Consider the following 12,457-nt stretch of genomic DNA (forward strand, 5'->3'; position numbering starts at 1 on the left):
AGATCGTGACTGCTATTCAATTGATTGAATTTCTATGCTTTTCCACCACTTTGATTTTGGAGCCTTTTGCCAATATTTGCTGCTTCCTCCCCCTTTCTGAACAAAATCCAGTTGGTCGATGCACCTCTCAGCAATAGACAAAGTTTCTCTTTTCATGATCATTATTTGTTCGATAACAGGATACAGTCTGGTCATCTGAGAAACTGCTTCCCTCTTTGGAATAAGCCACGGGTGATACAAACAGTGCTGTTAAATCTGACCAGCGGGTAAGTCTGCAGAATTTTTAAAAATATCTTTTTTCAGAGAATTGGAAGATGATTTTTTAGGAAAAGGGCAGATGTTGAAAAGTTAAAGAGCACTGCCCAGAACTTTGATGGTCTACAAACAGGCTGGTCCCAGATGGAAAATCCTGTGTCGTACCAAACTTTAAAAAATGGGTATGTGTGTATGTGAAACATTCATCTCTATACTTGGATGTATACTTGGATGATTTACAGCAGGATTGGAGCAATAAAAATGTTGATTTGGGGTAATTTTACATTGTTATTTATTTCAGTTACGGTATATCTTAACCATAATTCACAAGTTAGGGATTGATACACAAAGTTCCAGAAAGGGATTTTAGAACAAGTTAGAGAGATATAATATCCGTAACAAAAATAACATATAACAAATTGTATTGGGAACCCTGGAGAAGATCTACTAGCAATTCTTTGTCAAAACTGTCCATTCGCTAAGCAAGGGGATCGGTAACCAGGAACTCTAAGCGGTTTTTCTGGAACCATGGAGACGCATCATGGAGAAGGGCAAAGGTGACTAAGTCACTCCCTGCTCACCATTGGTGTCCTCAGCAAAAAAGGACCCCCACCATCACAGTAAATCAATGATGAATTGGCATTAGGTGGGCTTGTATAGTAAATGGAATAATCTTATATTGGTTGTAACTTTTTCCAGGTCCACCAACTCACCCTAACTTTGCAATGCCTTGTCTGCTATGCCAATCTCTCTTGTGCTGCCTCCTCCTCGTCCTCCTCCCCTTTCCACTAGCTTCCAGTTCTGCTTCTAATGGAGCCACAGTGGTCATAACCAGCAGTGGCCCTATTAAGGGCAAGCAGTTCCTGTCTGGTCTTGGATCTGTAGCAGCCTATCTTGGCATTCCTTATGCTGAGCCTCCCCTGGGGAAGTTGCGTTTCCAGAAACCTCTTCCACATCAGCCATGGAAGCAAACATTGGAAGCCACCAGCTTTGGCAATTCCTGTTCTCAGTCTATTTACTATGAAGACACTGCAGCAATGGTGTGGAATCCTAGAACACCACTGTCAGAAGACTGCCTTTCCCTCAACATCTGGGTGCCACACCCACAACCTTCTTCACCAGTACCTGTTTTGGTCTGGATACACGGAGGGGGATATGGAGGTGCCACGGCTTCTCTGGGCTTGTTCAATGGGGCATCCTTGGCTGCCACTGAGAATGTCATTGTGGTCACCATCAATTATCGCTTGGGAGCCCTTGGCTTTCTTTACTTGCCACCAGTTGTACCAGGGAACCTAGGCTTATGGGACCAACAGCTGGCCCTGAAGTGGATAAAAGAGAACGCAGCTGCCTTTGGGGGAGATCCTTCTCGGGTGACCATTTTTGGCCACAGTGCTGGAGGAGCTTCTGTGAATTTCCATCTTCTTGCGCCAAAAAGCCAGGATCTTTTTGCCCAAGCGGTGATGCAGAGTGGAACGGCCAATGCCTTCTGGGCTTGGAGGTCTCCTGAGGAAGCCAAACGTTTATCACTGAAATTCGTTCATTTGCTAGGTTGCTCTGAGGACAATAAGATCAGCCTAGGGCATTGTCTGCAAACAAAAAATGTTTCTGAATTGATTCAGCAACAAGGCTCTCTGTTCTTGAATGAGGACTGCCTTCTGAATTTTCCATTCAGGCCTACCATAGATGGAGACTTTTTGCTTGGGGATCCAGAAAAGCTCGTGGAGGAGGGGCAAATTCAAGTCAAACCTGTCCTCATAGGAAAAGTCTCTGATGAAGGGAGCACATTTATCCATGATCTTTTCTCTGACATCAAGGAAAGTCTTATCAATCAGGAGCAGCTTCTGAAAGGGATAAGAATGTTGGTGCCAAATGCACCTGAAGATGTGGTTCAGAGTATTGCATTGAGGTACAGTGAAGGAAATCACAACCCAGCAAAATACCGCTCCGCTCTGTCCAACCTCTTCACAGATTTGGCCATTGCATGCCCAATGATTGAAGCTGCAGGAAATATCAGGAAAACGGGGAGTCCTGTATATGCCTATTTATTCGCACATCACCCTTCAAGGTCATCTTGGCCTCAATGGACTGGACCACATCATGATGCTGAGATTGCTTATATTTTTGGAACCCTTGAATCAGTGTTTCCCGTCAATCAAACATACACAGAGGCTGAAGCCAGACTGAGCCGTAAGATGATGCACTACTGGGCAGAGTTTGCCAGAACTGGGTAAGTGATTCACTTTATTTCTATCAATTTGATTTTAAATCCAAAGAAAGCCTTTCCATTCAACAAATTCACTTTATATCTAAAGTAATTCAGCCATAAAGTAATGCATGCTATTCCTTTGTGTATGTTTACAGATCACATCAATAATGCAGATAATAATAATAATTATTAATAATATTTTATATATATTTAATAATATAATTGCTCCCCCCCATTTCTGATCCTGCCTTTCTGCCACCAAATAGGCAATTGGGCTGCTTTCCTCCCCTGGAGTTTCCTCAAAATAAGAATTTATTAGGAATGTCATATTGGCACAACTAGTGAAAACCTAACTCTGAAGGACCCAAGCTTTTCCCCACCCAAATCAAAACTCAAAGTTCTCGCTCTGAGATCACACATCCATTGCATGGTCCAATCAGGTCGCAGTCCTCTTCTGAATGTCTTTGGTCCATGCCGTCCAAACACCTGGTGGGGATGCCCTTGGCTTCCACAGGAAAGAATGTTACTTTGGCTACTATTTTGTCTCTAATTTTCTGGCTGAATATAGAGACAGGTAGTTAAATACAGCAAAGGCTTCCATACAAAGTTACTTTATTGGATTATATCAGGCATCCTCAAGGTATAACTCACAGTTATGCTGAGATTCATCTAATGTCCAATCTTTGCATTGTTGTCTGCATAGTGTGAAAAGATAGTTATCTTCATCCCATAATGATACAGCAAGGGAAGACTCCAACACGTTACTGGGGTCCAAGTAAGAATGAACAAAACTCCCCCCAACCTAACCAGAGGTCAATTCAGTGACCAATCAGGAGTACAGATGACATGAACTACATCTCCCATGAGGCATTAACTACATTTCCCATGAGGCATTCCCTTAAGGGGACAGCTCTCATTCCCAAACTAACTATATACTGTTTAACCAGTACAGCTACCCTTTCCTCCAGTTATCGCTATCTCCCCCCTCACATTCCCACAGCTGCAACTGGCTTTGTTGTGGCAGGCCTGAAGATTTCCAAAATGGTTTCAGGGCTGACACTCTTGTGAGGACAGTAGATGAAATCTCTAGTGAAATCTAGAGATATTGAACTTTGGCTGCTATGACTGGGCAGCCATTTTAAAAGCCAGATTCTGAACTGCCAGGGAATTGCGAAGTCGATGTCCAAGTGAAGCCATAGACACTGACACAAACTTGTAGTTTTATATAAATTAATATCTAACAACTATATATAAGCAAATATATTAGTCAGGCAAACAGGAGTACCATAAGGTAAATCACAGGGCACGTAGAAGAAGAAAAAAAGTGTGTGTGTGTGTGTTGGGGGGAAACTCCCCCACCACACTCACAGCAACCAATCAGCACAGATTGCCTCATGCAGGAGCCAGCACTCTTCAACCAATCAATCACAACTGTGTGTTTTGGCTCACTGCACAACAACATTGCTCCAACTACTAAATTTAAACACCTTAACACGAACTGTCTGGTGAATGCAGTTCATGTTTGTAAATGTAATACGAAGTGTCTCTTTAAGGAAACTGTTGGAATAGGTGAGGGAGTCAGTGAAGAAGCTTCCAGACAAGAGATGGTATTCAGCAGGTTCTGACCAGCTCTGGAGAACAAGTAGCAGAAATTTTGAGTAGTTCAGAGAACCAGCAAATACCACCTTTGAGATTTTACGGTATCTTTCCCCTCCCACGCCCACCAAGCCATGCCCACAGAACCGGTAGTAAAAATGTTTGAATCCCACCATTGTGAATCCAGACCAGAGCTTATAACTTCAGCAACTTTAAGCCATGTGGACTTCAACTCCCAGAATTCCCCAGATAACCATGCTGGCTGGGGGAATTCTGGGAGTTGAAGTTCACACATCTTAAAGTTGCTGAAATTGAGAAGCACTACTCCAGACACTGCCATTCCAGCCATTCCATTGAGTTTCAGTTGTTAATAGAAGTCCATTGCAACTTCCAATGGTTGTTAAGCGACCAGTGATAAGTACCAGTTGTAGATCTATGTAGTTCGAAGAAAGTAGTGAAGCAAAGTTCTTCCTTGTTGGCTCTGTGCAAGTTGCAAGTTAAACTGTTCATAACCAGAAGCTGATCCTGGATTGTGTTAGACAGAGGTAGAGGGTGGGGATGCCTTTTAGGGTCTCCTGTCATTTGGTGACTTGGATTCTTCCTTACTATATTTAAAAGCCTGCATGAACCCTGCTGCCAAGTCTCTAACCAGCAGGGGGCACTAAAGGCCATCCTCACTCCTTCTTCAAGTCCCCTTTGGGAGTTTCTCTTGGGTGTAGTTTCTCAGATCAAGATCAATCTCTTTGGAAAATCAGTATCCTTTTTTCTTCCTCCATAGGAATCCTACTGGGTTGGTGGCCACCAAGGATGAATGGCTGCTCTATAACACCACGGAGCAGAATTTCTTCGTTCTTAATAGTGAGTCATCCCGAGAAATGGAGGAAGAGCTTGTCCACCACTGCAGTTTTCTAAAGGAGCATTTGTCAAAGTCTGAAGACCCATGTAAGTTCGGCTATTTGTCCTGCCTTTGAATGGAAATAGCGGCTGATGAAAAAGATACTTCTAAAAATCTTACTTATATTTATTTTTTACAAGATCAAATTTATTGTCAACCATCTCACTCACAGAGCGATCTCTAAAAATCTTTTAAAATTATTTTTGGTCACTTTTTGCAGGGGCTGAAAAAAAACATAATTTTATTTTGTACTGGGAAATTCTGTAATGCTAGTGATACATTTTGTAGTACAAGAATCTTTCATGACATCCCAAGAGTTAGATCTCTAGTCATGTCTCAGGAGTATGTATGCCCTAGTGGCTCACATAAAAATAACAGCAATAATAATAACAATAACAATCATCATCATCATCATCATCTGTTCATCATCGCCATGATCCCCCTGTCAACAATTTTACAGAAAACTAACCTGGGTTATCAAACTGCTAAAAATTCACGGAAAATCTCCCACCTGCTATACATGGATGACCTGAAGTTATATGGAAAATCGGAAATCGAAATCCAGTCACTGACCAATACAGTTTGAATTTTCAGCACTGATATCAGCATGGAATTCGGCCTGGACAAATGCGCCACAGTGGCACTGAAGAAAGGGAAGATTGTAGAAAGTGACGGAATTGAAATGCCCAATGGACAAACCATCAAGTGCCACCAACCTGAAGCCTACAAATACCTGGGCATACTGCAGCTGGACAATATCAAACATGGGCAAGTGAAAAATGTGGTCAGCAAAGAATACACACAAAGGGTCAGAAAACTTCTAAAAAGCAAACTGAATGGCGGCAACACCATCAAGGCTATAAATACCTGGGCCATACCCTCATCAGATATACTGCTGGGATCATAAACTGGACACAGGCAGAGCTGGATGGCCTGGATTTGAAAAACGAGAAAACTGATAGCCATACATTATGCACTGCACCCACGTGATGACGTTGACAGGCGATATTTGCCCAGAAAAGCAGGCGGCAGAGGACTTTTGCAAGTGAAGCAGACAGTCGAAGAAGAGAAACATGCTCTGGCAGATTATGTGAAAGACAGTGTTGAACCGGCTTTGATGGAGATCAACAAGAGGAAGCTGCTCAAAGTGCAGCAAACCAAGGATCAATATAGGAAAACAGTAATGCAAACTCAGGCTGACAGTTGGTATAACAAAGCACTGCATGGACAGTTCCTTGAAAAGATCCAAGGAAAAGTAGATAAGGAAAAGACCTGGTTATGACTGACCAAAGGAACACTGAAGAAAGAGACAGAAGGCCTGATTCTTGCAGCCCAGGAACAAGCCATCAGAACAAATGCAATCAAAGCCAGAAGAGAAAAAAATCTGCTGATGACCCCAAATGCAGACTCTGCAAAGCGGATGAAACCATCAATCACATACTGAGCTGTTTAAGACAATCACTCAGACTGACTACAAACAACGTCACAACACAGTCGCTCAGATGGAACTTGTGTAGCAATTACCATCTGCCTATAGCAAAAAACTGGTGGGATCATAAGTCTGAAAAAATGGTCGAAAATGAGCATGCAAAAATACTGTGGGACTTTGAATACAGACTGACACAGTTTTGGAACACAATATCCCAGATATCACGATTGTGGAGAAGAAAAAAGTGTGGATCGTCGACATTGCCATATCTGGTGACAGCAGAATCGATGAGAAACAACTTGAAAAAATCACCAGATATCAGGACTTGAGAATCGAACTGCAAAGACTCTGGCATAAACCAGTGCAGGTGGTTTCAGTGGTACTCGGCACATTGGGTGCTGTGCCTAAAGACCCAGGCAAGCACTTAAAAACAATTGGCACTGACAAGATCACCATTGGTCAACTGCAGAAGGCCATCTTACTGGGGTCTGCTCACATAATCTGCCAATACATCACACAGTCCTAAATGCTTGGGAAGTGTTCGACTAGTGATTTGTGATACGAAACCCAGCAAAGTTATCTCTTTTTGCTTTGTACACTGTCATTTTTTGTGTCAATAATTTTGCGGAACTGCAAAAACTGTGTTACTTGGTACATCGTATATTTTAAGATACTTGGTTGATACCTAGGATGCTTGCAGTAACCTGTATCAACCATTAGCACGAGTCACTGGTATTTGTGATACATTTCTAAGTGTTCAGTTGACTGAGTTTCATGTTTAAAGAATAAAAGAGATAATAACAATAATAATAATCAGTCCCAGAACATCTGCATCACCACTTGAACACCGTTGGCATTGACAAAATCCCCGTCAATCCATTGCAAAAGGCAGCTTTACTTGGAACAGCTTACATCCCGCAATGATATCTTTAACACCATCAAACAATATCTGTTTCTCCCAGCTCTTTGGGAAGGACTGAATAGGTGGACAAAAAGAAATGTCAAATCCATTCTAAACATCTGGCTGACAGTGTGACAAGCAATAGGTTTGACATATACTTAATAAATATATATTATGCCATGAATTCATGGAATCCTCATAATCCAATTTCTTGACTGAAAGCCAAATATGGCTTTTTCAGTGAACAATAAATAACAAATTACAAAACCCATGTCATTTGCCCCTCAAGATTCAGATTCTTTAGAGATAAGACGCCCACCTTACCTTAATATTTCATTTTCTTTGTTCTGCAGATAAGTGCGGAGATGATTCTGTTTCATCAGACTAGAAAGAAGACAGGAAGTAAGAATTCAATACTTAACAGCTGTCTATCAGGATCAAGTTGGATGATTTCAAAAGAGAGCTAGACGTTTTTTTTAAATAAGAGTTTCCCATTGGCATTCCAAACAAGTGGCCCTTTTGTGGCTCAGCCTTGCTGTGTGGAGTAGAAGCTCTCCAGGCTGATGCCAGTGACTTTTGTGGAAGAGGAATTTGGAGAATCTCTCTCAGCATAAACAAATGTAGACCTTGGGCATAAGGAATAAATGAATCAGCCATTAAGAATAGCTTGTAGAAAAGATTACACAATGCTGAGGAAGACGAAGCAGGAGAGTGAAACTGTGTGGCAAATGAGCATTTCAGATGAGGACTATTTAATAGATAAATGGAGACATAAGGAATGTGTCCTTGTAGCTCACAGTGGCTTGTGATAAATTCTGTCAGAACATTCCCATGGGCAACTCTAAATTTCAAGATGCAAATATTTCTTCTAAGACCGTTGTCCTCTGTAGATAACAGAAGGGCAGGAAATAATTTGAGACGAGTTATGTTATTACTTACCAATATGCACACATGCATATAAATCCCCCTCCATTTTGAAAAAATATAAATATGAGTGCATCTTTTTGTCTACAGGAGTTCTTCCCACTATTTTCTGGATTTCTCCAGTGCACACTGTTAACTATAAATACTGCATCGAGCTTTGATTATTTGCTTTGGGTCCTGCATTTTGATTCCACAAACCCCACCTTCTTTAGCACATGATGGGAACAGAGAGATCCTTGGTTTGTTAAGATTAAGATTAAGGCACCAGATTAGACATCAGGAGGCTGTGCGTTCTAATCCTGCCTTAGCCATGAAAGCCAGCAGGGTGACCAATCATTTTTTCTCAGCTGAGTTCACCTCACAAGGTTGTTGTTGTGGGGAAAACAGGAGAAAGGTTTGTTGGATATGTTTGTTGCCTTGAGTTATTTGTAAAAATAATAAAATAGGAATACAAATAATAAATAAATAAAACCTGTTATTCTAACTTACTACACAGAAGAGCATCCTGGAATCTCTGCTTTGCCTGTTGAACTGGCCTACTAGGAAGGGCTGCTACTTGAACCCCTTTGAAAATGGCTTCCACATCTTAAAGGCACCATTTAAAGGCCTGACTTAAAGTATAGCTTTGTTGGCTTCAAAATAGCATTTATGTGTTTGTTTATTTCTCTCCGGAACCAACCTAGGGAAATGATGACAAGCTGTGCAAGAGAATCTTCCAGAAGGATCCATTGTTCTTTTCTGTGGGAACTTGGAAGAAGAATAAGGAGCCAACTAAAACCCACATAATCTTTGCTGTAAAAATAATAAACTGTTAGGACTAATTCATTATCTCTTAATAAATACTATAACCTCTTTTAATAAATACAGTCTAAATTCTTTGGATAACAATCCAATTGTTCTCATATCAATGTGTCAAGCCCAAAATTGACATAAGTGTAGCCATTTTAGTTTGTCAGTATATATTCTTTTTCCTATTTTCTCTGTGGCAGTAATGGGGGGAAAGGTTTCGGGTTTGACACGTTCCTAAGGGGGGAAGAGTGGAGATAAAAGAGAGTGTTATGACTAGGTGATCTTTCTTCCTGTGAGAAACGAGCTGTCCACGCTTGGGCCCCTGGAGGTGGAGATTTATGATATCAAGCAATGTTGAATTACTTCTATTGGAGAAACTTCTAATATTGTGGGGTAATTCTGGGTTGGGTCAGATCCAGAATTACCATGGATTTTGCCAATTTGATGCTTTCCTAAATAAAAGAAAACTTTTTGAAGATGGACTTTGTTATTTTTCTTTTAACATGGATTTCATTACTTGGAAACCTGACAGTAAGAAGTTGATGCAGCATGGAAAAGCAAAATAAAGCAAATAGGAATTCTGACTGCAAACTTTGCGATATGACTCACATGTAAATGGACTGATTTAATGGACTGGGTATTGCAATCCAATTTATTCTAAAATATCCTGATATGGAGAAACCAGTTTAAGCAAGATATCTACATTAGCATATGAGCCTTTTACTTAGAGATGTTTCCTGATGTGCTAACAAACAGTTTTGATTTCAGGTTCTAGCAGCTATTGGAATCCACGTGTCCTGATTTTTAAAGGTTCTATTGGTTGCCCAATCAGCAGAAGTTCATAGCATTAAGAGTTGGGTTTTTCAAAGATTTCCCCATAAGCAACTGTCTCTTGAAACCACCCCCATTACCTTCCCATATCCCAAACTCCCAATGTTTCTCTGGAAAGTTATTTTGGGAAGACCCATCTCCATTCATTTTGCTTTCAATCTGGATGGTACCGTCACATGTAATAAAAGACATACTTGTTAGAATGGCCCAAGGAGCAGGCTGAGCATACTGCTGTAAGAGGACAGAAGAGTCACACATAACACTGTTTAAAAAGATAAGAAATGACTACATGAATGATTTGCAGGAGGAATGGATGAGTAGGATATGCTTACAAATAAAAGCCTGCCTTTTAACATCATGAAAGAATGGCATACAAAGTTAAGGGGGAGAACAGACAATTGGATAAAGTAATTGCCAGAAGAAGAAACTTGAATATATCAGTTGAGTGAGAGAAGGAAGAAAAAGATGAAGTACTAAATCAGATTATCACAAAGTATTCACAAGCGATAGTGCAATCCCCATTCAAAAACAAAGTTTCATTAAAAATATCAATTAGATGGTTGATACATCTCCCAATCTTTTTACAGTAGCAGCAGAAGACTTTATTGTCTACGTAGGGAAATCCCTAAACTAAATTGCACGTGATGTTTTAAATAAAAATAGGCTACATTCCTCACATATTGGATATTGGAACACCGCTATCATGTCACCCCTAGTCCTTCTTTTCATTAAACTAGACATATATGTTTTAGCCTCCAATCCCCTAATCCTCTTTGTTGCTCTTCTCTGCACTCTTTCTAGAGCCTCAACATCTTTTTTTACATCATGGCGACCAAAACTGGATGCAGTATTCCAAGTGTGGCCTTACCAAGGCATTAAAAAGTGGTATTAACACTTCACGTGATCTTGATTCTATCCCTCTGTTTATGCAGCCTAGAATTAGAACTAGAAGAACAGTTACAGGAACTGGGCATGGCTAGTCTAGTAAAGAGAAGGACCAGGGGCGATATGATAGCAGTCTTCCAATATTTGAGGGGCTGCCACAGAGAGGAAGGGGTCAAGCTATTTTCTAAAGCACCCGAAGGCCAGACAAGGAATAATGGATGGAAACTGAACAAGGAGAGATTTAACCTGGAAATAAGGAGAAACTTTCTGACAGTGAGAACAATCAACCAATAGAACAGCTTGCCCTCGGAAGTTGTGGGAGCGCCATCACTTGAGACTTTCAAGAAGAAATTGGACTGATATTTGTCAGAAATGGTGTAGGGTCTCCCGCTTGGATGCGGGGTTGGACTAGATGACCTACAAGGTCCCTTCCAACTCTGTTTATCTGTTTAATTGTGTTGGCTTTTTTGGCAGCTGCTGCACACTGCTGGCTCATATTTAAGTGATTGTCCACTAGTACTCCAAGATCCCTCTCACAGTTACTAGTATTAAGCAAGGTACCACATATACTGTACCTGTGAATTTTCTTTTCTTGTCTAAATGTAGAACCTTATCTTTTTCATCATTTAATTTCATTTTGTTAGATAGCGCCCAGTGTTCCAGTCTGTCAAGGGTCTTCTGTATATTAAGCCTGGAGTGTTGGTTAGTCCTGCTAGCTTGGTGTCGCCTGACAGTCTGATGCATTCCTCATCTATCCCCTTGTCCAAGACATTGATGAAGCTGTTGAAAAGTGCTGGGCCTAAAACAGAGCCTTGGGGTACCCCCACTGCATATATCCCACCATGTAGATGCAGTTCCATTGAGGACAACACGTTGAGTGCGATTACGAATCCATCTGGATACTTATGTGGTTACCATGTTCACTTTTTATAAAAACTAATTTCCCTTCACTTAATGTGATTTATTTAAGTGCCGGGATTCATTTAACAACAATGGCAAAAAAGATCATAAAAGACATGATTTTGCTTAGCAATGGAAACTCTTTTTCCCCAATTGTGGTCATGTTGAAGATGTTCTATTTTCTGAAGGTAGTCCTGCTCAGAAAGCAACACTTTTTAAAAGTTCATCTCGGAAATATGGACATGGGGTGTATTTGCCATGGGCTGGATACAGGAGGAGGACAGCCTCATCTGTTTCCGCATTCAAGAAGCACTTTCTGCTCTTCTTTTTATACTAGTGAGTGTGCAAGAAGAAAGTGCACATCTGCCCAGTGTCTCTTCATTTCCTTGTGTCCCTGCAAACCATTGCTTCCACCCTATGGCTCCTCTTCTTCAACCATTGTTTTTTAGTATTTAAACTCTCTCTTTTCCAGAATCTTGTCAATTCTGTCCAACCAGTCTTCCTCTCAAAGCATCTACTTCTCTTTTATATATTTGTTTTGCAGTTTGATCCTCATTCGTGTGACTAAGCCACAACACGTTAAAACTTTGCTTGGAAGTGCCCAAAATAAACCCCGTTACACCACTCACATTTCTAATTCATTTTTTATGTAATAAAAAAAGGTTTTTTTTACGTAATTAAGGACAACATTGAATTCCATAGAAGCCAAAATCCACACTGGTGAATGATCGGGGAATGTTTACAGAAGGAAAGTAAATACACTTGAACTTTTGGACAGAGCAGAATCTGATTTGAGCAGATTGATTGTGAAAGTAGGACAATATCCCATTCTTTATAGGAAAAAAA

General features: G+C 40.7%; 1 protein-coding gene and 1 long non-coding RNA gene across 4 annotated transcripts; one reads left to right on the forward strand and one right to left on the reverse strand.

Annotated features, from left to right (window-relative positions):
• Positions 1–9,471, forward strand: LOC113449652 (acetylcholinesterase-like). 3 transcript variants are annotated; one of them, XM_087928602.1, is made up of 5 exons: positions 1–266; positions 955–2,482; positions 4,836–4,999; positions 7,636–7,684; positions 8,703–9,471. In XM_087928602.1, exons 2-4 carry the CDS (start codon positions 981–983, stop codon positions 7,668–7,670), a joined length of 1,701 nt encoding a protein of 566 aa, XP_087784728.1. In that variant the 5' UTR covers positions 1–266; positions 955–980; the 3' UTR covers positions 7,671–7,684; positions 8,703–9,471. The 3 variants fall into 3 exon arrangements, with proteins under 3 accessions (XP_087784728.1, XP_087784729.1, XP_087784730.1); XM_087928603.1 differs by having other exon boundaries at positions 2–266; positions 8,890–9,471; XM_087928604.1 differs by having other exon boundaries at positions 2–266; positions 1,048–2,482.
• LOC148126787 (uncharacterized) lies at positions 2,655–8,731 on the reverse strand. Its single transcript, XR_015742529.1, has 2 exons — positions 7,607–8,731; positions 2,655–3,019 (listed from the first exon to the last, which is right to left on the reverse strand). It is a non-coding gene; the product is annotated as an uncharacterized LOC148126787 (long non-coding RNA).
• Positions 9,472–12,457: the final 2,986 nt, after the last annotated feature.

The sequence above is a fragment of the Pseudonaja textilis genome, chromosome 2, assembly GCF_049901715.1.
Source record: "Pseudonaja textilis isolate UNSWEBS1 chromosome 2, rPseTex1.2, whole genome shotgun sequence".
Taxonomy (NCBI): domain Eukaryota; kingdom Metazoa; phylum Chordata; class Lepidosauria; order Squamata; family Elapidae; genus Pseudonaja; species Pseudonaja textilis.

Coding starts and splice junctions, on each gene's coding strand:
- LOC113449652 (XM_087928602.1), top strand. CDS start 981: ATGCCTTGTCTGCTATGCCAATCTCTCTTGTGCTGCCTCCTCCTCGTC. Junction 2,483..4,835: donor GCAGAGTTTGCCAGAACTGG/GTAAGTGATTCA, acceptor CTTCCTCCATAG/GAATCCTACTGGGTTGGTGG. Junction 5,000..7,635: donor GTCAAAGTCTGAAGACCCAT/GTAAGTTCGGCT, acceptor TTTGTTCTGCAG/ATAAGTGCGGAGATGATTCT.